We start from the raw sequence: 24,782 nt of genomic DNA, 5'->3' as shown, positions 1-24,782 counted from the left end.
AGCCCAAAATAATGACTACGATAAGGTCATGTGACAGAATGGGCTTGCATGTGACCTATAACCTGTACAATTCAACTGAACAACAAACTAATATGTCAGGGGGAAATGACAAACAAACAAACAAACAAACAAAAAAGATTGCCGGTTCGAATCACCAAGGTGTAACTGAGGTGCCACCGGGCGCCTTTCATGGCTGCCCGCTACCCACCAAGGGTGATGGTTAAAACACAGGACACATTTCGTTGTGTGCACCGTGTGCAGTACTGCAGTGTATCACAATGACAATTTACTTTCACTTCACTTTCATGTTAAAATGTACCAAAACACACACAAAACTGCTGAAGTCCTCTACCAAACCAGTCATGCAGAGTGGTCATCCGCTTTATTAAGGAATTCTTGTTTTTAGTGTTACCTTTTTTCCTGTGTAATAACTTTATATGTAACAGCTGGAGGTGTTCAGAATACTGTTTTAAAAGTACATGAGCTTTCACTGCAGTTATGTGTATTGATGGGAGACAAAATGCTTCAAATGACCTTATTGGGCAACATTTGATGGCTAGCACTGACAGGACTAGCAAATATCCCACTCTAATTTTATTGACATACATTTTACAGTAAAAAATATATAAATCTTTGAGTATGTGCTGTTCCGGTTCATGGAACTGGAACATTTCAGTTCATTGTAACAGTCTTCCAAACGCTGAATACATATCTATAGCTTCACCTTTCCAACATTCTGAGTAAAATTTGTTAAATGCTTTTATAAAAGACACAGTAAATTTTATTAAGTACGGAAATGAAACATTTCAACATAATAACATGTCTCCAATCCACTGTGTGGTACCTCTTGTTGACATATGTGTATTATTTCTTGTATGCAGCTCTGTGCAGCTTTGTATGTAACTGTGTGTGTTCAGACCATACACATTTGCCCATTATCCTGTAACCAAATATACTTACTATGTTCTATACCTTTGAATCTCCTATAGGTCAGAGAACCTGCTCTGAATGAAAACTACCAAGGAAAAGTACCATCCTTCCAAGACAAACAGTTGAATAGCTGGTCGTGCAAAAAGTATAAGTTGTTCTGTTGCACCATAAACAGAAAGCTCAACAAAGTTCCTAACCAACACATTGTGATGAAATTTAACCAATTAGAAGTCACCACTGATAGCTCTTTAGACAAGTGGTATCTCCTGGATCCTTTCCACTTTCCGCTCTTTTCAGTTCTTTGGGCTCCAAGGCATGTGAAACCACACTGGACCAGAAAGCAGATTTTTCCACATTCCACATCCAGGAAGGAGAATGCAGCATGTCCATTGTTTAATACTGCCTTCATGATGTGGTATCAGCTAACTCTGGTGCTCCAGATGGTCCAGGGGGTCCAGGTGGTCCCTGAGGACCAACAGGACCAGGCTTTCCCCTGGGCCCAGGCATGCCATGCACACCAGGAAATCCTGCCTGCCCCTGTATCCCTGAAGGACCCTTGGCACCTGATAATCCATCCTTTCCAGCAATTCCCAGGTCCCCCTTTGGACCTTTTTCTCCACGTGGTCCTGGCGGTCCCATAGATCCCTTTTCTCCTTTAAGTCCAATTGCTCCTTTGATTCCAGCCACTCCAGGTTCTCCTCTGTCACCCTTTGGGCCCGGAACACCCTTTTGACCTTGAGGGCCACGACTTCCCACAAGGCCTCTGTCTCCTTTGATGCCAGTAAGGCCAACAGCCCCCTTTGACCCAGAATCCCCTCGATTTCCCTTTGGACCTGATGGACCAGGTGCCCCTGTATGAAAAGCATCAAAAATCTATTTCAGTAAATCTACAGTGTGCAAGATGACAATGAAAAATGCTTTTGCGAAACTGCGCTGTTTTGAGCAAATTTTGTTAACCGAGCAACACAAAATCTCACTGCAAGTGCTGTTTATCTGACGTAGCCTCACTGTAACAATGAACAGCAAAATTACCTTTCAAGATGGTGAAGTTCTGGATAACCTCGGTATGCTTTATGTCCACCAGCTTCATCTCCTCCATCACCATAGACAAGTTCCGCACATCCATGTCAACCCGGACACTCATGAGCATGTACTGAGTTCGCAACGTGTCGGCCATGTTCAGCAGCAAAAGAACACTGTTGTTCAGGTTTTGAAGGTCCTCAGTGTGTCTGCCAAGCCGGCTTTGACATGACGAGCTCTCAATGTTGATGTACTTGTACATGCTCTGCACGTGGTTGATGGTAGCATTTATGCTGGAAGAGATGGTGTCAATCTCCATTACGATGGAGCTCATGCGGGTATCAAGGGTGGCGAAGCGCTCACTGGTGCGGTTTTCGTAGTACTTGGAGTGGTACTGGTGATCGTGCATGTCTTCCTCGTGGCCGTCGACAAATGTTGAGAGGTTGTCCATTTGCTCCTGTAGCTCAATCACCTGTATCGTCAGGTCATGGACCATATCTGTGCTTGAGCTAAGGCGCTGTTGTGTTGTTGCGATACCATTCTGAATGTTGCGCACAGTCTGCATGGTTGCACTCGAGCTGGACTTAAGTGCGGTTAGAGAACGACTGTAGTTCTGCCAGTCCGTGGTCATCTTCTGCAGGACCAACGTCTCTTCGGCTGCCTTTCTCTGGAGAGCATCGATCCACGTTGCACTTAGCCCCACTGTGATGTTGACTTGCTGGACTGTGGCTTTCAGGTCATCCTGATCTTGGAGCAAAGACTTCAAGCCCATATCCGTCTCATTGATTACCGCCTGCCAACCATTGACCTGGTTGAGGTACTGGTCCAGTGACTGGTTGATGTGTTTCATGGCCATGGCATAGGTCTGGATCTCACGCTGTATCCTGTTGCTTGAGTCTGTGAGGTTCTGCTGTGTCTGAGAGGCTTGGTCCAAGAGCACCTTATGATTCAAGACCATTTTTTGGATGTCCTCAAACTCCACCTTGAACCGGCGGATCTCTTCCTGCAAGTATGAGGCCATCAAACAATCGGAGGAGTTTCTGGCCATGTCAGCATCTATGACAGAGGCAACAACAAAGACATTTCGCATGTGAGCTATGTGGTGTTAAAGCTGGCAGCTCCCTGCATTTCCTTCATTTCTGCGCTGTATCTGTTGTCTAAGAAACACTTGATCGTGAATTATTAGCTCCTAAAGCTGAATTCTGCAGGAACCCAAGAAGAATAAGGTCTGGATTTTCATTCAGCCTCAAACTTATTTCAGGCAAATATTCTTTTTAATTTATTAGCTGTGTAAATGTTGCGTTAAAAAGTGATTTTGTAGTAATTGGATCAAAAACCATATAATTATTTATTCATTTTGTTTATTTAAAGGAACGTTAGGAGCAAAAAACATGGAAACAAAGAATATGGCCAGTTTCAGACTGTGGAACAATGAAATTGGTCTAGTGGGATCCCAAACCATGACACTTTAGCGATTACCTTGTATAGTTTCCTGGACCTTTGCAATCTTTTTATGATACAATGATTCCTCTTCAGACAAGTTGTCAACTTTTCTGAACACTAAGGAGGCAAAAGGGAAAAAGACCAATGTTATTCACGAAAAAAGCACAAAAAGTAACAGTATTCTTCTTTGGGTCAAAAAAAATTCAACCTGCTTTCCCTCATATATTTAGAAATACTGTATAGCTTGGCAAATCTCAAAGGAGATCCCTTCTAGCTAGACTTTAATGACTACTAGTTACAAACCCAATTCAAATCCAGTACTTAAGGGATTAATAACCCAGTACAGGGGTCTGCTGGTTTTCACAATTGGTTCCACATGTGAGTACATTACCATCTGTTAAGTTCTATTAAGTGTCAAAGGATATTTTAACTGCATTTTAACCAAGTCCTCATGGAATGTTTGGTGTTGGGCCTTGGGGCATTACAGATATGGCAATGATTAAACAGGTATATTCATTAAGTTTCTGTTCTTTTTCTCTCCTTTTTGGCGTTTATGCAAAAAAATGAGCATGTCTTGTGAATGCTTGTTATGTAAGAAAACATTCTATTGTAATATTGGAACAATATGAAACAGATGTGCGAACTGATATGGAAATTTTTTACATTGCTTGAGTACATTTTTTTAATATCTTTCTTTATATTTGCCAAATGGACTTTTGAATTTCAGACCTCACCGCACACAGCGCTTTGTTCTTGTTTTGGTTTGCCACAGTGTTCGTGTGTCATGAGTTGACACGGTCTCAGAAGTGTCCCCCGGCTTGCCAATGAAAACTGACGCCACTACAGCACGGGGGTGGTTTTCCATCCCATTTCAAAAACACTCTGGGAGTTTAGCAAAAAGGCCAAACGAAGCCTTGGTGTTGGGTGAACTTTATATCTACAGTTCGCCGCGCTGTTAATGATAGTGAACATCTGTAAGCACTGAAGCTGCTGTCAGCAGGCCTGTCCCGTCTCAGAAGTGAAGCGGCTTATATTGGTATTTCGTAAGAATGCGAGGATCCTGCTCTTATCCAACCTTTACCCATTATGACCAGCTTCTTGCCGAGCGTGGAGGTAAGTCGAGTGTGACAGATTGAGAAAAGATGCCAGAGCAAGTGAGGCTTAACACTTAAACCCGCGGCTCTGGCCCACACTTCAGATCTGACAGTGTTGAGTTAATAGTGTTTATTACCTCACTTCTGCACACACACATGTAAAAGAAAACGTGAAGAAAGAATTATGACCCTAAATAGCAGCAGGCATCAGAGCACTCTCCATTTTGTGGGGCAGCGGTGGCCTAGCGGGTAAGGAAACGAACATGTACTCTGAAGGTTGCCAGTTCGAATCCCTGAGCACTGAGCAAGGCACCGTCCCAACACACTGCTCCACAAGAGTGATGGGTTAAAGTCAGAGAACACATATCATGGTGCACTTCACTTCACTTTCCAGAAGAATTAGACTAGGGGTTTGGGCCCACCCTTTGATTTTTAAAAAAGAACTAAAGAATAGGCTCCCTATTATGATGAATCATAATCACTTGTAGAAACAGTAGTAAATAACTGGCTCTAAACATTTTATCAAAATCTTAAACTGAACAAGGCATATCAGGTGTGTCTTTACTACACTGACATTCACTCTGCATGCTTGAAAATGTGCTGGAACAATTGCTGGAAAGGATGCAACTGTGAATAAGGCATGCATTAAATTGTACTTATAGGGAATGTTGTTTCATTACACTTCAGTTACATTTGTTTCTAAAATGCTGTAATAAAATAATGTAATAATATTTCTGGCCTGTCTGTGATTCAGTTCTGTAACTGTATTTTACTATGATCTCGCTTATGAAGAAGTGTAAGAAGTCTGAAGCACTAAAGATTTAATGCAGTGTACATCCTCACCCAGTGATGCCAACACTGCGACTGTGATGATGAGAAAGGCAAAGAAGCCATAGAGAACCTTCACAGCCGTCTTGAGAGATTGAGTCTGTTGGCACTTTACACATCCACCTCTGTTCCTTCCTATACACTCACACACACACACACACACACACACACACACACACACACACACACACACACATATAAGGGTTATCGGTGAATGCTGAATGCAAGTCACTCTACACAAATGCACTTGTGCCAAATTTATATTGCAGTCAGGATTGTACTGGATATTCAAAACACATGTCAAATGCATACACTCAGTTCAATGCCTGAGCACAGAATTATGCAAGCATACCACATACACATCTTCCATCTATACACCAACCTATGAAAACAAGCACAATGATGATAATGCTGCTTTTGAATAGTTCTGCGTTAGTTGGATGAAAACATAAATAAGCCTGTGGTTCAGAGTCATTTTTACTTTCCACAGGATAAACAGGCCTCACCAGTTTGACTCAGCAAGGCCTTTGCTGCAGTTTTTTTGATATAGCGCAAAAATTTAAAAAGCAAATGTATTAAAACTTCCCAGTCAGCCTGGGACCTGAATGAACCCCTGATATGTGTATATGCGGAGCTCTGTCACCTCGGAACGGAGGCATCTCCTCCTCTTCTCCCGTCAGTTCTTCCTCTGCAAAAACATGAATCCCTTTAATGCATTTTTTTTCATAATGTTTCTTAAAAAAAATGATTACTGTTATAGGTGAAAGTTTTCCAAAAGGCAGCTGACTCTTTACTGAACTCTTCAGGAACCAGACCAGACATAATTTAGCAAGGATCACACATAAGGTGCATGATTCACAGTCAGAAACAATTAAATGTGGCTTAGCTATTAGTTATAAAGATGGCAGAGAGAATAAAACACTACATCCTTACCTTTAAAGAGCTGGTTCTCATAACCACAATAGCTTTCTGGAGGAAAAAGGGGACATGTTTAAGATTTGTGCTGCAAAATGGGGTTTAACAGTGAGAAACATAAGCCCATAATGGGAAAAAAGTTTTATTACTGTAGCCATAAATCACAATAATACAAGAAGTAATGCAGTCACCCCACCTCCTGTCACCAACCCATTCAGCCAAGGCTCATTTACAAGCATGAGGTCATAGTTGGCCTTATTATTAACACAATTGCATGAATTTGCTTTTCAATGTTTAATCTATGTGCTAAAAAATGATAGATAATTTTGTTATGCAGGAAGAGAAGAATGGGCCAGGGTCACTAGTCAGATAATTGGGTTCTTTAGGCAGCACAAAGAAAACACAATGAGACACAAACCCCTGTTGTCATGACATCACCTCAGGGGTTGGGGTACGTAGCAGAATAATGGGGGTGGGGGGCACGTCACTAACAGATGGTTTTGCTGTATGCCACTTACCTTTAAACAATGGTCATTTTTGCAAGGCATAACAAGACCCTTTAGAATGAAGCCACGATAGTTGCTAATAATGGAAGATTTGCAGCAGACCATGGTGTAGCTCTGCTTGTTCGAGTCGCCACTGTGCCTTGATCAAGCCAAATACACTGCCAGTCAAAAGTACTGACACAACTACGTCCTGGAGGCGGTCTTGAAGTAAACCGTCACCTCTCTATACCTTCATGCTGCTTTGCACCCTTTTGTTATCATTATAAGGAACGTCTGGCATCAAGACAATATCCAGTGTTAATGATTCATCCAATAAGTGACCCTTAGAGTCTCAGATGAAGATGTTAGAACAAGACTTTTGTGCCTGTTCCCAATAATAATGAAGGTCCCTAATAATACCACTGGGTAATTGCATAACATGCCATAGTACAAGCCACAGGTTCTGCTGAGTGTAGATTTTTGGCAGATGAAGAGGACAGGAAGGGTTGGTGAAGGGTTTGGCTGGGACTTCTGGGTGGATGCTGATGAGAATGCAGATGAATTCTGAAACACCACGGGAAGCAGAGTGGGAAGGTGGGACTTTGTTTGTTTGCCAGTTTTTGAGGGAGGGTGCTGTGTAAACATTATGTATGTACCCAGCAGGAAGGACACTTAAGTATATTTAGTACAAAATTCTATTACTGTACAACACAACTTTAATGAATGACTCGGTTCTGTTAAAGTAATGGGTGGTGAATTTGTCAATAAGTTTTTTTCAAATCATAATTATTCCTCCAGCAATAATGAATGAATGAATTAGTTTATAACATAACTAAATTTCTTAAATTGCTATGCAAAATGTAACCTGGGTTGAATGCAGATATGCAGACACTCAAGATGAAAGCATAACAAGATGGAAACATGAAGGCAGAACAAAAAATGTTCTGCAACCAGCCAGCAGGGCCACTACATTATTAGTAGATTCACTCTTTGTCGATGCATGCACGTTTTTTACTGTTCGTTATAACTAATGTCCAAATTAAGTATATTGGATTAGACAGAGATGCATCTAAACTGTTCTGGGTAGAAACGCTTGCAAGTTAAATAAACCATATTAAAGCATTTCTTCACTTATTTGCCCAGTACTGCTGGGAGGTGGTCAGCATCTCTGAGAGGCGTGTGTGTGGTTTTTTTTGTGTGTGTTCGTGTGGATTCAATCAGGTTCAGATTAAAAGTTCTGGAATTTGGAATGGGCTGCTGCTCAGTGCCCTGCCAATCCTTACCCAACCACACAGGTGGGCGCCACCTCCACCATCTCTGAACCAGACCATGGAGCTCGTGGAAAGGAGTGGACCCTCCCGTCTGGACGAATGCCCTGCCGTCTGAAAACAAGGCTCTGGCCTCGGCCAACAGCCACTCTGATGCCCAAACCAAACACGCCTGAGGTTGGATTAGCCAATTGCTGTTTTTCCCGAAGAAACATTCTGAATCTTTGGTGACTTTGAGGAACATGTTAGGAACAGCCTATTGTGATGCTTTTTTTCACCTGTTAAAACTGTTTAAAGCACTATAAACATAATTATTGTGATTATTAAGGACATAAACATTAGTAGATATTTTGGGGAACATAAAATGTCTATTGCACCAAGTCTACTTTGGCTCAGAAAAGGCCAGGATCAGTCTTGCTGAAGTGTAAAACTCTTGAAAGGTAAGGTATGGTTGGGATACACTTTTTAATTTCGAAAGGTAAGGTATGGTTGGGATTACACTTTTTTTTTTTTTGAGTTCAATGCCTCTACAGCCAGATGTTTTAGAGTCAGCACCACCTATGAAAACACCGCCACATTCACGGTTCAAATATTACGTCCGACATTAGAGGTTTCAAGATTTTATTTCACGCTACCTTTCAGTACGAACCAAAAGAAGAAAAAAAATGAGGCTGTAACAACATCCAGAAAAGAAAAGACATGATTTAACATTCCTGGGCCCTTTATTCTTTATGAAATTTAGCCACAAGTGAACGGTGATTTGTGGTTTTTGTGTGAAGTACAGCCCACATTCTTCTCTTAATTCTTTTTTCATTTGGCTTCTCATTGACTATTTATTTCAGCGCTAGACCTTTCCAAATGAATGATGCAGAAATTCGTCCTCAAAGCCAAAAGAGCTTAGAGGTATCGTTGTATTTTCACTACTTGTTGACACAGGCGTCTCCGAGGTTTTGCATTGTCCCAAAAAGAAAAAAAAAAAACTGGCATCAAGTACATGTTAACATATTATATTGACAGGCTAGAACAGCTAATAGACCAAACATCATCTGCAGTGAATGTTTTCCATGATTCCTTGCACATATTTTAACACCCAAATGGTGATGTCTGCTGGAACAGTTGCACACTTTTGAAGTGTTTTGATGGTGCTATGCGCAGAAATGAATGACCGCAAGAAAAGAAGCCTGTCCTGTTACTCAGGAGGGCAGGAAACGCACACAGCATTTGCTTGTCACTCCTCATTCCCGAAAACACTAAAGACGTTGATGAAGCCGTTCTTGTGCAGTTAAGGGTTCAGTTCCTACGATTTCACATTCAAGAGAAATATACAACAGCAGCCCACTTGTTGTTGTGAGGTCCGATATCTGATACCACACAATAAAGGTGTGTCTGATATCACACACGAGGGGAGTTGGACCACAGAGCTCATGAACCTCATGACCAGTCTGGCTAAATATGCCCGCGCCCAAACATGCAGGATATTTCAGCATTTTTTTTTCCTTCTTTAATGCTCGTTTTGGGGGAATGGATTCTTTTTGCAAACCAAAAGAATGCATGGCATTGTAATCAAGAAGGGCGACAACTCCAAATGACCCCCCCACCCTTTTTTTGTTCTGCTCTGAAGGAAAATGGATATGGATATTTTCCCACTGAGCACCATGAAAGGAACCAACTCTACTGTACTTGCAGCCCCGCTGATGCACTTCATTAGGTTTGACGTGAAGCCTTTGACATGAATGCCCCCCAAGATCCAAACTGAAAGCAGAGCTTTCTTCATCAACAAATGAAGAACAAGCGTGTGCTAAAGCTGCAAGTTAACCTCGAAATGTCGGCAGATTTTTCTGAAACAATGTGTGGCTCCTTTAAATGACATTAAGTCCTGGGAACGTTTTAACCATGCAGGACAAGCCGGAGCCGCACTGACCCAAAACATTTCCTTCTTGCCATGTCAGGAGAGGATTACGGTTTCCACAGAAAACGACAAACACGCTTTCGTCCTCCCACATCTTGACATCTGACCAACAAATGGCCTGGTCCTTTATCCCCACAAAGAATAAAAAAGAACATTCAGTCTTAATTAACAACCACTCCTTGGTGGAGAAAACAGCCCGTTTAGAGACCACATGCTCCTCTAATGGAACCGTAAAGCCACACCAGACACTGAGCTGCTGGAAGTTGAACGTGAGCCCAGCACACCTGCCACCCTCACCGAACACTTGCAATTTTCAGCTCATTAGCCAGGGAGCAGGGAAAACACGCCGCTGGCCAAAAGGTCACGTTTCGGTGTCATCAGTTGGACCATAACGTAACACCTTCGAAAAGGAAACTCACTCCAGGCTAAACATCTGTGTCCGTGAACCTAAGCAATGAAAAGTCGTGACCTTTCAAACAAACAGAATGGCATTCAATGTGCTGACGCGGCCCCCAAATCCAGGATCCAGGAGCACCTACCTGCGTGCCCTGCTGAAATGACACATGGTGCCACTCCTGATCCTCCCTACGTGCTGGCTTTTCAGCTTGTCAAAATGCAAAAGCTCCAAGTTCTGCACTGCGTCAACAGAAGTTAAAAGGCTGTGCTGATTTCCTCTGAGGGTCCTTACAACTTGTGATGTTTCTGGGAAGCAAATCTGCCCCAGATGAATACCGGGCTATGAGGGTGCCAACATATGTCCCTTTCAAAGTAAAAGGAAGGATGTTGGGCATCCAAGATCAACAAACCAGCCTCTTTTTTCCCCCCACTACCTTCGCAGGTGTGGTTCTGAAAAGCTGCTCCGTACAGCACATTTGGGAACAGCCAGACCTCAGCAGAAATAAAATTCCTGTGCTAGGGGAACAGCCTTGGACCTCAGCAGTGTGGCACTTACCTTTCATCTTGGTTCTTAGCGCAGATTCCACCTGAGATGTTCAGAAATGAAACTGTCTTCACTGAAGATGCCTCTATAAGATGCCTCGTCCTTGAGCTCAGACCATGAATCCAAGCAGCAGCAGGACACGACTTAGGGTCCACCGGAGGACCATCGAGGAAAGACTGCAGTTCTTCCCCACACTCGGTGAGAGGGAGACTCCCACTCCGGCTCTCTGGGTGAAACGAATACACTGGACACCATGTGCAGCTGGGAGAAACATGACATGAGAGCCAGGGGGAGGGTGGGAGGGTGGCATTGTGAGTGGGACGTGGAGGGAGGGCGAGCGCATGTGTTTTAGCAAGTCAGTGCTCGGCCACAGCCTAATTGCAAACAAATGTCTGAGACGGGAGACACAAACACCTTCAATGTTTACGGGCTTTGCGGTGTTTTTTTTGGTAGCAGCGACAGTAACAACTACGTAGGAGTATGAAGACAGGTGAGAACTGAGTAATGATTCATAGTAATTATGAAAAATCTGGAACGTCAATAAAAACACATAGAACAAAGGCACCCATGAATTATGAGTTGCAGGGTCCACAAATAAATTATTTGCATCCCTTGTCTTTAATTGTTAGCGAATGTGGTAATAGAAGACAGTCAAGCTCATGCAACATCTAACTATAAAACCCACAGTACATACCAGAAGACCATTTCTCCGCCGGCTCACTAGTTTATCAGTAAAATATTGATTTTATTACTATTTTATTTTAACACTGTACATGTGTGTTGCACTGTTCTTACTGAAATAAATGGGGATTTATCATGTTGTGTTGAGTTAGAAAACTATGTGGATGTTGATGAGGTTTTTGGCCTAGAAATCCTTGGCACCTACCAGGTTCAACAGCCATTATCTTGGTGGACCCCCTTAGTTGCAGAGCTAAATTAGAGGAGCAGGATAAAGCTGCATTCTTTAAAGGACTTTGGTGTAGGTCATGGGGATTTCATTCGAACTGTAGGCGTTTGTTTATCCCAACCCTACAGTGGTGCCATCATTAGAGGAAGACATGCATTCCCTAAAAAGCTCTGCCCACCCCTTTAACCTTGATTCACACTGATGCTTTTTAGCTTGATGACATATGTACCACTGCCCCGAAACAGTTCTAATTAACAATTAGCAAAGATTACTGTTTGGATGGCAAATGTATGAAAAAAACTAACTACACTGATTAAAGCCTGTTAAGATATAATGAACTTGTGGGCTGTCGAGAGATCTGGAAAAGGACATGCAGATGGTTCTCTGGTGACCATATGGAGCATCAGTGCATTTCTCTATAGCGCTGACTTACACTTGTGGTATGCCGTGTGTCACTGGAGCTTTCAGGAGGAATCTCTCTGAGGTGATGCTGAAATATTTTAACAGTTTTCCAAAACTTGAATAAACGTTGCTCTTCTGGCCTCAGATGAACTCCACGTTTCACCCCCTCATTCCAGCATTTCACTGGAGCCCATATAAGTGGCAGTGCATTGCTCATTCATTCACTCCAAGATCTCCTCTTCAACTAAAAACATCATCTAAGAGCCCAACCAGTTACCCACTAGAGCTGAAAGACTTTTGAAATGATTTGTTGTATCAGTTTATGTGTTTCTTTTTGAAATGGCTTCATTCAAGTGAAAAAATTCCGAGTGAATTAATGGGCCAAAGACATAAATCACGTCTTCTGCTGGAGACCTCAAGAATCCTTTGGAAATGAGTCCTGTGAGTCATTTGTTTCTTACGAGAAGGGTCTTAATTTGATCAAGACACGTCCAATAACACTATGTTTTAATGACGACCAAACTGTGACAGAAATATGGACAATAACACACTGAAAGCAAAATATGATGCATTCTAAGAGTATAATAGGCATATTCATAAACATTTAACAGCTTATTAAATGTTAGTCCAGATTGTTAAACCAGAGTAAAGGGCCTCTAAAGGTTAATAGACAACTTGTGATATCAAATACCTGGAAAATGTATTTTATGCATAAGTCCTTTTCTGAAAAGCCCTTTACAAAAGAATGTGGTCTTCTGTGAATTGGGTTGCTGTATTAGGTTAATTTTGTAACTTGTAAGTTATACATGCCATGTACATGTACAATAACAGTTACGGTTTGTTTATGGGTCCTTCATTTTCTGACTAGGACTTAAAGCTAAGAAATGACATGTGAGCTTATGGGGTATACAAAAAAACATAAATAAAACAAAATATTTCTACATATTTCTTTCCAAAAGATAGAGAACGTTTGCAGCATTGATTGCCTATCACAGTTTTGGCTTCTCTCAACCTCCTTAATTTAGACAATGGGGATGTTTGTTTTTGAGCAGTCCTGAAAAAGTTCCCATGTTGAGCTTTTCTTTCATGCATGTTAATGAGCGTCACATGAAACTGCTTATGATCACTATCATGTGCAAATTAGTGTGCAGAACTGTGCACACTATGGAGGTACAGAGAGGTGACAGTTGTGTTAATGCGAATTGGAGCATCCCGCTTGAATTTGTAAACTCCAAGCAGAGAATGTACTTTTTATTTTAAACTTGTTATTCCCTCTAGACCATTAATATCATTGGCATTGTCACAAAAATGAGAGCAGTCCACATGAGAAGACTTGCAACTTCACGAGATTGTTGTCTGAAATGTTGGTGTCCACACGGAGATGCAGTGAATGGCCCAACCACTGCTTTAAACCCCCTCCACACCTGTACGTGGTGCTTTAACTCTCATGCAAAGTGTGTCTAGTTCTCCTCCACAGCATGTAAATTATCTGAACAGACCGAGGATTTACTTAGAACATGACACATAGACATCTACATACAATGTAAAACACAATGACCTGATGAGGACTAGACACAGTTAGGCTACATTTATACTGTCATACACACTCATAAACAGGAGTTTGCACACTGCTCCCCGGGTGCCTTTCATGGCTGCGCACTGCTCACCAAGGGTGATGGTTGAAAGCAGAGGACACATTTCGTTGTGTCACCGAATCACTTCACTTAACACCAGGTGCACACAATCAGGACATCAGGAACACAAGTCAAGCCACAACATATTTATATGATTTTTAAGTCATTCCGCAATCCTAATTAAAATTTAACTTAGTTTAGATTACTTGCCTTTTCAACCTACTAGCATTAGATCGTGGACAAAGATGTTATATTCATGGGGTATAATGTTTGCAGAGTAAATTGTCGAGATATGAGTTTGGTGCAAGGAGCTCTGTTGAACTTTTTACAGAAGGTTTAATGACTTCATTCTGCCTAACAACCTGCTAAATTCTTTGCTGGAAACATGTGCCAAATTACAGTGTGTGAGCCGATATAACTGATGAGGTCATGCAATGGAAATACTACAAATACTATAAAAAAGGTTTGTAGCCTGTAGTAACACATTATTAGGCCACAAATCTCAAACTGTTGATGTGTTTTTGATGCATTGACATGCACTTTCCTTACATGAAATTGTGAATCTATGCTACTGTGATAAGGGCAAGGTATTGTTATTTTGATGAAAATCATACATAAACTTTCACTTTCCATGAAATGGCACTGACAGTCTAGGTTGTTATGTTAGACATCAAAAACCAATCAGTTATGTTGGTAATAGATTTTTTAAAATGTTTTCTTGTAATATAGTTTTTGACGGACCAGTGTTTCATTTGTTTAACCCAAAGGTATGTCCAAACTGTAGTGCATGTCCAAAATACATCAGATGGTGCTACAGAGCTATGGACATCTAGCGACACACTCTGGAACCCTTTTCAGCAGCATGTGGGTGTTAGAAATTCTTCTGCTGCCTCAAAGGCTTTCTGTGTTACATGATACAAGATGTGAAATCTTGGATTATAAAGAAAAGAAAGAGGGGGTGAAAATAGAATGTTCCCTGATGATACTATTTGTTTTGTACTGCCACCTAGTGGACACAGTTATGCTACGGTGGTCCAACATGAACAGAGCAAAAACAGCATTAATATAAATAGATAAACACAAATTCAGAAATAATTATATTTACAATGGTGCTATGTGCTGCTCTGTATTTTATTTTTACTGTCAGTCTTGCATTAGTGAACACTAATTGTAATATTCCAATATTCAATTGGAATATGTGTTAAGAATTGTTGTTGCTGATAAGGTGCCTCTACATTTATGAAGAATGTGCCTCTACACTTACAATGTCTGAACAGGATTTCCTGTTATTGTAATGGATATTGTTTTCTTTCAAAAACTTGGACATTTCATTTATTTAAGTAATTTATTTTTGAGTTCCACATCCAAAACTAAATGTAGTTAAATTCCTAGTTATTATAGAACCAATTAATTAGGCTTTTTTTTGACCTCATGTAGGATGGTAGTACTTCAAATGTACCAAATATGTGATTATTGAAAGGAGAGTTAATGTAGTGTGAATGGGATTAGCACTGGGACCAGAAAGAACACAAAGCAGATTTGGCTATATGCTTTATGGGCATGTAGCAACAGGTGAGGTTGAGTCCTAGCTTTATAGATGCTGCTCTGCTAAAACAAAGCATACATTTCGCACTTTGGCGACTATCCAGTCTGGCTGTCTGATGGAAATGCAGGTTCTCTTTTGCTTCAGCTGTATTTCACTGTAACCCCCAATACTCCAGACAGTAGTTATCCCTGACTCACAATCTGTCTTCCCGAAAATGCTGCTACTGACACATTGACTCACCGTGCTTTTTCAACACCGATAACAGCTTTGAGGAGAAAGGGAACTGTGAAAACACATTTTCCCTGTGGGGGCAGTAACTGTGCCAAATTCCATATATTCATTGCTTTTGTTCCCAACACTCATAGTAAAGCCGCGCAGCCACGTTTTCAAGCCAGGAGCAAAATAATTACATCCTCTTTCACAGGCCTGCAAGCTGATGTTTACTCATTTGCAGTGGACCAAAGCATGATCTCATTATTTCTGACCTTCAGCAGTTCGTGGGTCTAAGACCACAGCTCGCAGTGGCACAGACGCATATGGTGCCAATGTCTGGACCTCAGCAGACAGCTTTAATAAAACCACTCCCTACTTAAGGACCCTGTTTACAAGAATATTCAACATTGCTTGCCTTTTCCCCTTTATGACTGTACTTTTTTTTCAGGTCTGAATACGGTTACATAAAGATATGTCATCACAGTGGAAAGACATAATAACGGTACTAAAACAAACGTAAGCCAACACTACAAGTGTAGAATAGACATGAACTTGGCAAGGTGGTGGGAAGTGGCCCTTTAAGGACTTCCAAGTTTATAAATTTACATCCAGAAAAAGTTCTCTTGTTTCTACTGCTTCAGAAATGTCAGACCACACATTGCTGTTTTCACAGAAGACACATAATGTGGGATTGTGCGTGGGATTTAACATTTAACCACCGACCACCGACTGCATAGTTATCGACCAATCAGTTGGTTTATTGGTTGATTGGTAATTTTACATGCTTGAGTTTCCAGCAGTGAACACCATGTTCCACCTGGAAAAGATGTCACACACAATATATACATTTACAGCATTTATCAGACGCCCTTATCCAGAGCGACTTACAATCAGTAGTTACAGGGACAGTCTCCCTGGAGCAACTTAGGGTTAAGTGTCTTGCTCAGGGACACAATGGCAGCAAGTGGGATTCGAACCCGGGTCTTCTGGTTCATAGGCGAGTGTGTTACCCGCTAGGCTACTACCACCCTATATATGACAATTTGCAATGGGACTAAACAACCATGTGGCCACAAACAAGCCACTTGTTATTGTAGCTAATCATAAAAACAAGGCATTAACTTGCTATGAAGCACACACTGCTCCCCGGGCACCTGTCATGGCTGCCCACTGCTCATCAAGGGTTAAAAGCAGAGGACTCATTTCGTTGTCTCACTGTGTGCTGGGCTGCAGTGTTTCACAAAGACATTTTTTTTTTGCTGTGATATTGTGCTTTCTCATGTTAGAGGCACAATTCTCTCGGCGAAGTAACATTGCAATCAAAGCCAAATGCATTCCAACCAAACACTAGGGTGTGTAGATAAGGTGCGTATCTTCATCAAACATTTTTTTAAACCTTCTGAGTGAGGTCTGCAGCACACAACCGGGCCAAACGTGAGGGCAGCCTACAGAAAAAGGTTGAGGGTGCAAAATAATGTTCCTTTCTATCTCGAACGTGAGTTAAACCCGTGCTTAATTGACCCAAAGGCGTTTGTTTTTTTGTTTTTTTTGTTTTCCCCCCGACGAGATCTCTTTAACGCGCCAACAGCGCCCCCTGGCGGCCGGCGGAGGGAGCAGTTACACAACTTCTGGAAGAGTCCGAGGTCGCGGGTCATTCCCGGCGCGTCAGTCACCGTGTCAACACCGCCGAGCGGCGCCGGATAAATACGACGCTGCGCGGCATCCGACACGAACGGAGGCTCGGTCTCGGCAAGGTGAGTGATGTCTGTCTGTCTGTCTGTCGCTCGGCAGATATTAGACGACACCCCGAGCAGCTGGGAGAGGACAGTTACTCCTCCCGCGATTCATCATAGATCTGCGTTTGACTCTGCTGTTTTATTGTGCATCTAAATATAAATACCAACAATTATGAATTCTGTTTATATATAAGAGAAGAAGATAATTTGTTATAGTTTTTTTTTATTATTATTCATGCACGGTCCAGAACGTTTGAGGTGAGAGAAGCGGCTGCAAGGACAGGAATGTGTGGAAAGGATGGATGGACGGAGATGCTGGAGGGTGCAGGGTGGGGAGTGATATAGATTTATTTCCTGCGCACTGGGAAATTGGACTCCCTCTCTGCAGAGCCAGAGTCACCCCCTCTCTGCAAAGTAAATGCCATTCGACCTCTGGTCATCTGGACCGTGGGCCAGCTGCAGGGTGCTTCTAATCCTCCTGTTATGTCGTAGATCAATTTGACCCATTTTCACATTTGAGTTTCACTAAATTGTGGTTTTCCTTGTTTATGGACCTGAACCTATGTTATCAATTTTACATTTTTATGTATTTTAAACCAGTTTGACTCGGAACATTGTGGATGTAATTGTCGATACAACTTTATTTCCAGCAAAAAAGAAATCGGCATTGATGCGTATTAATTAAAAAACAACAAAAAACCAAAAACAGTTTATCGATAAAACAAAACTGCTGGGAAATTGTGAGTTGAGTGGAGTTCAGTGTCATTCAAAATGCATCGTGTTGTTTTAATATAAAGGTCAGTTTGTGCTGAGGGAATTCCTGACTGATAGGAGAGGAAGGGGGGTGACGTCCAGCCACCATCTGGACAGATGGAATTATTCGTATGTGGAACATTGAGGAGACGTGCCGGGTTTCTATGTAGCAATCTCTACAAATCTTTCACTTTCTTTCAATCCAACATTTCTTTCTGATCGTATCTATGGAGACATTGTGTATAATAAGTGTGTTTTAATAACTGTGTTTTAAAAATGGGTGCTTTAGGGTGCTGTATGAAGGAATAAAGATGGGATTAAGTGTTAACATTTCACACATTTGTGGGATTTATCAGACGCCCTTATCCAGAGCAACTTACACTCAGTATTTACAGGGATTCAAAGTGAGTGTCTTACTACCATCCTTAAATGTCATGGGAAGTTGAAAAGCCTCTTTTTACATCTGGTCTTCATACATTTCCTATTAAACAAATGTAAATGAACATTTTAAAACATTTTGAGTGGATTAGGAGGAGTGATTTTAAAGGGGCAGTTTACCCCGCAATATGAATTTATATACACATATATTCTGACATAAAGATAGATAATGACCATGACTGCTAAGTAAAAACTGATGACACAAAGTCTGTCTTGACTGTAGAAAGGGCATCAGAAGTCCTAGAAGCTTTCTGAAGATGGCACTCTTCAGAACATTCCTGGTTCTCGCTGTGCTCTGCGTGTCTGCAGAGTGTCTGCTGCCCCCACAGAAGGAGGATCTCAGTCGTGAGTGACATTTTCACGCTGTTAGGATGATATTTAGCAATGGTACTTGTTCACTCTGGTTCCATATGAAAATCAGATGCACTGGCCGCCTTCATTTGTCACTTTCACCCTACAAAATTGTGATAATTAATTGTCTGGCCACTAAAGTGTGTGCATCCAGAAATGTCTTCTGACTGTTCTACCTGGATCAGATGACAGTAGCGCTCACCTCGCCTCTGTTTCAGAGATCTCTCTCCAGGGAGAAAAGTACCTGGATAAGCAGATTGAGAACGCCATCAATGGGGTTCAAGAGATGAAGACTGTGATGGAGGGGTCAGGAGAGGAGCACAAGACGTTTCTGAGTGACCTGGAGGAAACCAAACAGAAGAAGGAGGTACAGTACAAGCAGATTGCTCATCACCAACCCTACCTTCCCTGTGAGTAGAATTATGAGTATAATTACAAGCCTGTAGGTCATAGTTTTGGTCTCTTCTACCTACCTACAACCACGTCAGCATGTAAATCATATCGGTTCAGAATTTAAATACTGATCATTGCTGAAAGTATACAACAGTCTTTGTCACAGGTTTGGAATTTCACTCTTTAAAAATTCAATGAAAATTACTTGGTGCATTGGCGCTGATGCGAGGAATACATCACACTATTTGCACAGGATGCTCTTAAGAAAGCTCAGGAGATGAAGACAAAGCTGGAGGAAGAGCAGCAGGTGTGTAATGAGACCATCCAGGCCCTGTGGGAGGAGTGCAAGCCCTGCCTAAAGAGGACCTGCGTCAAGTACTACTCTAGAACCTGCTCCAGCGGCTCTGGATTAGTGGGCCGACAGGTGAGTCTTGACCAAACCTGCTGACACGGTGCTGACCTGCTGACACCATAATTACATCAGGTCATGTGTGGATTGAAGCTGTTTTTTCACAGTGGAGCCAGTTGTTGTACCACAGCAATGTCATACATAATGATATATTGATTGTTAAATATGTTGGTTGTAGCCTAGTGGGTATCACACTCGCCTGTGAACCAGAAGACCCAGGTTCGAATCCCGCTTACTACCATTATGTCCCTGAGCAAGACACTTAACCCTGAGTCTCTCCAGGGGGGGACTGTCCATGTAACTACTGATTGTAAGTCCCTCTGGATAAGGCCGTCTGGTAAATGCTGTAAATGTAAATGATGAACATCAGGTACATTGTATAATTTTTCATGCGCAAAAACTATCAGGGGCGACATATTGAAATGTTACAATTCCCTGTTCACCCCCAATCATGTGCTGACAGCAAGACTGAGTCACAACTTAATCAGTCTTCCTGGTGAGGGTGGGGTCTGCATGAAGAACACAGGTTTTGCAGGAACCTGCTTAAAGGCTTTAGGAAGTACCTTATCCTTATGCCCTGTGAATTCTGGAGGTTTATACCAGGCAGTTATTAAAGCCACAATTACTCACTCTCAATGTCAAGTTAGGTGGACACACCTAATCATTTGTGGGTTTTGCATTTTTTACATTAACAAAACTGAAGGCACCGGACAATGAAACAACACACGTGACTTTTTGCTGTGATGGCAGCATTTCGCACTCTTTGCTTCTCTCGACAACCATAAGTTAGACAACGGGGACGGTTTGTACTCTGGTATTGTACATCTGACAGATGTGATGCAAGGTTAGAAATGTGTGTGGTGGCCATGTTATCAACTGGAATTCTCTATATATCAGACAATATATCAGACAATTGTATCTCGATCATACATTCGTATTTCCTGCACACACAGCTGGAGGAAGTGCTCAACCACACTTCGCCCATCTCCATTTGGATAAATGGAGAAAACATTGATATGCTTGAGAAGGAGGACCAGCAGCAGGCCCAGAGGTTCCAAGATCTGGAGGAGCGCTATTCAGAGGTGGCTGAGGGTGTGGACAGCATCTTCTTGGACAGCATGAAGGTGTTTGACCATATGCGCTCCTACCACCAACCATTGTTCTCCAGCCCCTTCCTCATGCCCCACATCCCTGGGCACAGGGAGGGTGGCAGGGTTTACAGGTCCATTATGGAGGAGCCCCAATTCCATGGGTTTCACAGCATGTTCGAGCCTATGATGCAAATGGCACGGAATATTTTCAACTCCGTGGGACCCTACGTGGGCAGCAATGCTGATATGGCATTAAACCCATCTGAGGGTAAATTGTAGTGATTTTATTAAACCTTATTGTAATGTTTTTTTTTGCATTTTTAAAGTATGTTGTGATAGTAATATGATCAGAAGATTTTCTAAGGTTTATTAGCCAGTACAATGCCACATTACCCCAAAAGCTGACATGGCATAACAGCACTTAATGTAATTCATGTATTAATGTAATGCAACAGAACGTCCATGTTTTCTTTTGCTAAGATAGATATACAGCCATATCATGGTAATAAACCAGAATGATGGCAGAATAATGACATTAGAATGTTATAGTATTGAATAGTCCTGGTAGAAACATTGTTTACTGGTACAAGCATTATTATTTTTCAAGTTCAGTTTTTACACTGGAACAACTGGTGTCTTCAGTGTCTCCCAAATAATAAAAAAAGATAACACTAGTTTTCAAGAGCACGACTGTAAACATGTTTTAATTAAACATTAATTGTGTAGTGGTCATAGGTGTTGATTTATTTAGCTTGATCCGTTATGTGAATAAATGGGTTGGGATTCATTAACATTTGGATGCGGACACCCACAGCTTTCATGGAAAACGTAGTCAGAATGTTTACTGAATGAGACGTGTTCCCATCTCATCTGTGACCGTAGACGGAAATATGAATGAGGATGTGGTCATAACAAAACCATTTGGGAATGATCGCATGACCTGCAGGGAGATCCGGCGGAACACAGCCGGCTGCATTAAGCTGCGGGAGGAGTGTGAGAAGTGCAAAGAGATTCAGCACATTGGTAAGATGTTATTATTATTATTATTATTATTATTACGATTATAGTACATATCTTCACAACCACCTCTTAACTTCTGGAGCTTGTGAGAATTTCCACTTCGATAGCTGCCCAAATGAGAAATTCTTCTCATTCTCAGACTGTTCTGGAAAGAAACCGCTGGATGGACCTCTGAAGGAAGACCTAGAACAGGCTCTGGCAATGGCCGAGCAGTTCACTCAGGAGTACAATGCTGTTCTGCGAAGGTTTGAGGAGAAGATGTTTAACACTTCCAAACTGCTGGACATGTTAAACAAGCAGTTTGGCTGGGTGTCCACTTTGGCCAATAAAACAGAAAGCAAAGATGGGATCTTCAACATTAAAGCGGTGAGAAGATGAAGGCATTTGTACATTGCTGGTATTTTGATTAAACTGCATTATCATGTACATCAAACTAAAAATATTTTAGAATTGGTTTTATTGGTCCAATTTTATTTTAACTTTGAGAAACTATTCTGGAAATGATTTCTACAGCAGACCTTGTATATATTCTGAAATTATGTGACAAAATTATAATTCAGAGAGTTGCCTTTTTTTCCCAAATATTATTTATCAAGGTTATATCCAGGAACAGCGAGGACCACGAAAAGGAGGGTGACACCAAGGTGAATGTGCAACTGTTTGATGCTCCGCCCATGACCTTCACAGTGCCTGGAGACATCTCTTGGAACGATCCCAAATTCTCAGAGGTGGTGGCGCAGGAGGCTCTGGACCGCTACAAGCAGAACACTGTGTGAGTGATCCGCAGATGTGTCCCTGGCCGTTCATCTGTCGGTTGCCAACCAAACATCAAGGGCTCTCAAGTGTTTGGGGAAGTTTTTAATTCAGAAATGCTAGGACTAGGGTTAATGATAGTGTTGTTGTCATCAACGAAATTTTGAACAAATGACGTTTATGACATGAAAAACGAGACGACACGCAACGTAAAAAAAATGCTGGTCATGCATAGGTGTGCACAAATAAAAATGAGACTGTATGGCGGTAGGTTAGCACAGCCATACAGTGCTAGCAGATATCTTGGAGCAAATTACGAAATGATGAAGTGGAAAAGACAACAAAATGTTGGGGGGAACATGGGGGGAATGGGCTACTGGATTGGATGTAGAGTATTATTGTGTCTATAAAGTAACAAATATAATTATAGAATTATTAAACAATAAGACAAAAGATTTTTTTTTTGTCTATTCTACTAAGTACTTGTGCTATATTGAATGGGCTAAATAGGATTGCATTACTAAGAATATATTTTTTTTTTCACTAAAACTGACTAAGGCTAATAAAACTAAATTGACATCTTGATGCAAAGACTAGATTAAATCTAAAATTAAGACAGGCCACAGAGAAGAGCTACGAAAACAGCTATGAAACCGTGTATAATGCCTTTCCAGCACAGCAAACTAAACTATTTAATTGCCATCTTATTGTCACTTATCATCAATAATTTCCTTGTCACTTTGCAGGGTTGTGAAGTAAACGTGACCAGCACGATGACATCAGCTGCTGCAGAGGTGTGGCACCATTATTCCATTTGAACCAGAGGGGGAAGGGTAAAAAGTCACAGAAGAATCACACTTCAGCTGTAGAGTAGAACCCCTGTCCCTGCTGCGTCTGTCTCACTGTGCATCCTGCGCGACGCTTTGAATTTAAATCACGGCTTGATGCAATGAGAGCCCCAACACATACGCTTCTGTCCCGGTTTACTGCGCCGGAGTTTATTGCTACTTTAAAATGAGCTGTGAAGGGCTGAGTAACCAATATTACTGATGATTCTGGCGTTGTTTGTCATTTTTTTTGGAGATTGGGGTTGTGGTCTTTGGCAATAAACAGTAAGCTTAAGAATTATTTTGCATCACTGTTGCCTTTTTTTTAATACTAACCTATGGATGGACATCATTGAAGCAGCAGGTGACAACTGGACTAAAGCTACTACATGTTGTATAGAACCATATCACTGCATAAGACTGTATGGAGACACAAATATGTAAGTAACCCAAAATTCACAGTCCACATCTGACGTCTGTCCAAACATCCAGATTTGAAGGCTTGCAAAATATTTCTTTCTCTGGTCCATATAATTAAGCATTCCACCACTTGTGTCCATCTATGCCATACATGTCACAAATACTGATGAATCTGGCATACTTTTCAATCTTTTAGTGTCCTTTGCTTAAAAAAATGTGTGCTTGTACATCATCCCTCTATGGTCAGGAAACAATCATGTGTTGAAGCCTTACCAGAACAGTAATGTCCCTTGAGGACAGGTGACCAAACAGTTTACAGGTTACCTTACATTTGCTTACATTGAATTTGTCTGCCAGGTACCTGCCCAGTCTTTGACTGGAATGAGATCCTGTCTTCAGCACAAGCTCAGTATGTGACATCTCAGACCTTAACCACAGCAGCAAAGTTTTTCAGTTTGTGGCTACAAATGTTAATGTCAATATCATATGCAAATTAGTCCACCCTGGGGTCCCCCACTGTTCACACCGTATTCTGTATGTTAATCTGCATCATTTCCAGTGTCATACATTTCCCACTATGGGTCTTGCATTTTTTACATTATAGAACAAAACCAAGACTCGGGCCTATGAAAGAACACACGTAAAAATTGCAGAGAAGGCATATATTTAAGTCTCTGCAAAGCAGGAAGCTTTTGCTGTGATGGCAGCACTCTTCACACTCTTGGCTCCTCTCCTCCACCTTCAGCTAGAAAACAGTCCTGACGGGTTTTTTTTATCACTCACTCATGTTAATCAGCATCTCATGATGCGGTTTTTGATATAGTGATGAGTTGAGAAAAAAACAGATTCAAGCATTCTCCTGTTTCTTCAAATGGCTCCATCTTAACCGCCACACAGTAAAGTGCGTCCACACCTTTGACTAGTAGTCACATAGACAGGATCTATGTGACTATTATCATGCTGGCTGTCCCTCAGAATGTCCCTACTAATGCTACATTATATATTACGGTACATTACATTTTAGGTTTTAGATTAGGTTTTAAAAACGGATGGACAA

The 24,782-nt window shown here is 41.5% G+C and overlaps 2 protein-coding genes across 2 annotated transcripts; one reads left to right on the top strand and one right to left on the bottom strand.

The window, feature by feature from the left end:
* Positions 1-344: 344 nt before the first annotated feature.
* Positions 345-11,101, bottom strand: scara3 (scavenger receptor class A, member 3). Its single transcript, XM_028953569.1, has 7 exons — positions 10,845-11,101; positions 6,249-6,284; positions 5,959-6,003; positions 5,331-5,450; positions 3,430-3,510; positions 1,963-3,006; positions 345-1,781 (listed from the first exon to the last, which is right to left on the bottom strand). Exons 1-7 carry the CDS (start codon positions 10,849-10,851, stop codon positions 1,336-1,338), a joined length of 1,779 nt encoding a protein of 592 aa, XP_028809402.1. The 5' UTR covers positions 10,852-11,101; the 3' UTR covers positions 345-1,335.
* Positions 11,102-17,145: 6,044 nt separating this feature from the next.
* Positions 17,146-23,312, top strand: clu (clusterin). The gene is made up of 9 exons (XM_028952964.1): positions 17,146-17,288; positions 18,685-18,806; positions 19,031-19,179; positions 19,459-19,629; positions 20,568-20,973; positions 21,588-21,728; positions 21,865-22,091; positions 22,322-22,497; positions 23,225-23,312. Exons 2-9 carry the CDS (start codon positions 18,719-18,721, stop codon positions 23,235-23,237), a joined length of 1,371 nt encoding a protein of 456 aa, XP_028808797.1. The 5' UTR covers positions 17,146-17,288; positions 18,685-18,718; the 3' UTR covers positions 23,238-23,312.
* Positions 23,313-24,782: the final 1,470 nt, after the last annotated feature.

The sequence above is a fragment of the Denticeps clupeoides genome, chromosome 14, assembly GCF_900700375.1.
Source record: "Denticeps clupeoides chromosome 14, fDenClu1.1, whole genome shotgun sequence".
NCBI classification, from domain to species: Eukaryota; Metazoa; Chordata; class Actinopteri; order Clupeiformes; family Denticipitidae; genus Denticeps; species Denticeps clupeoides.
Note: the sequence above shows the minus strand (reverse complement) of the source record. Positions and strands in the feature narration are given on the sequence as shown.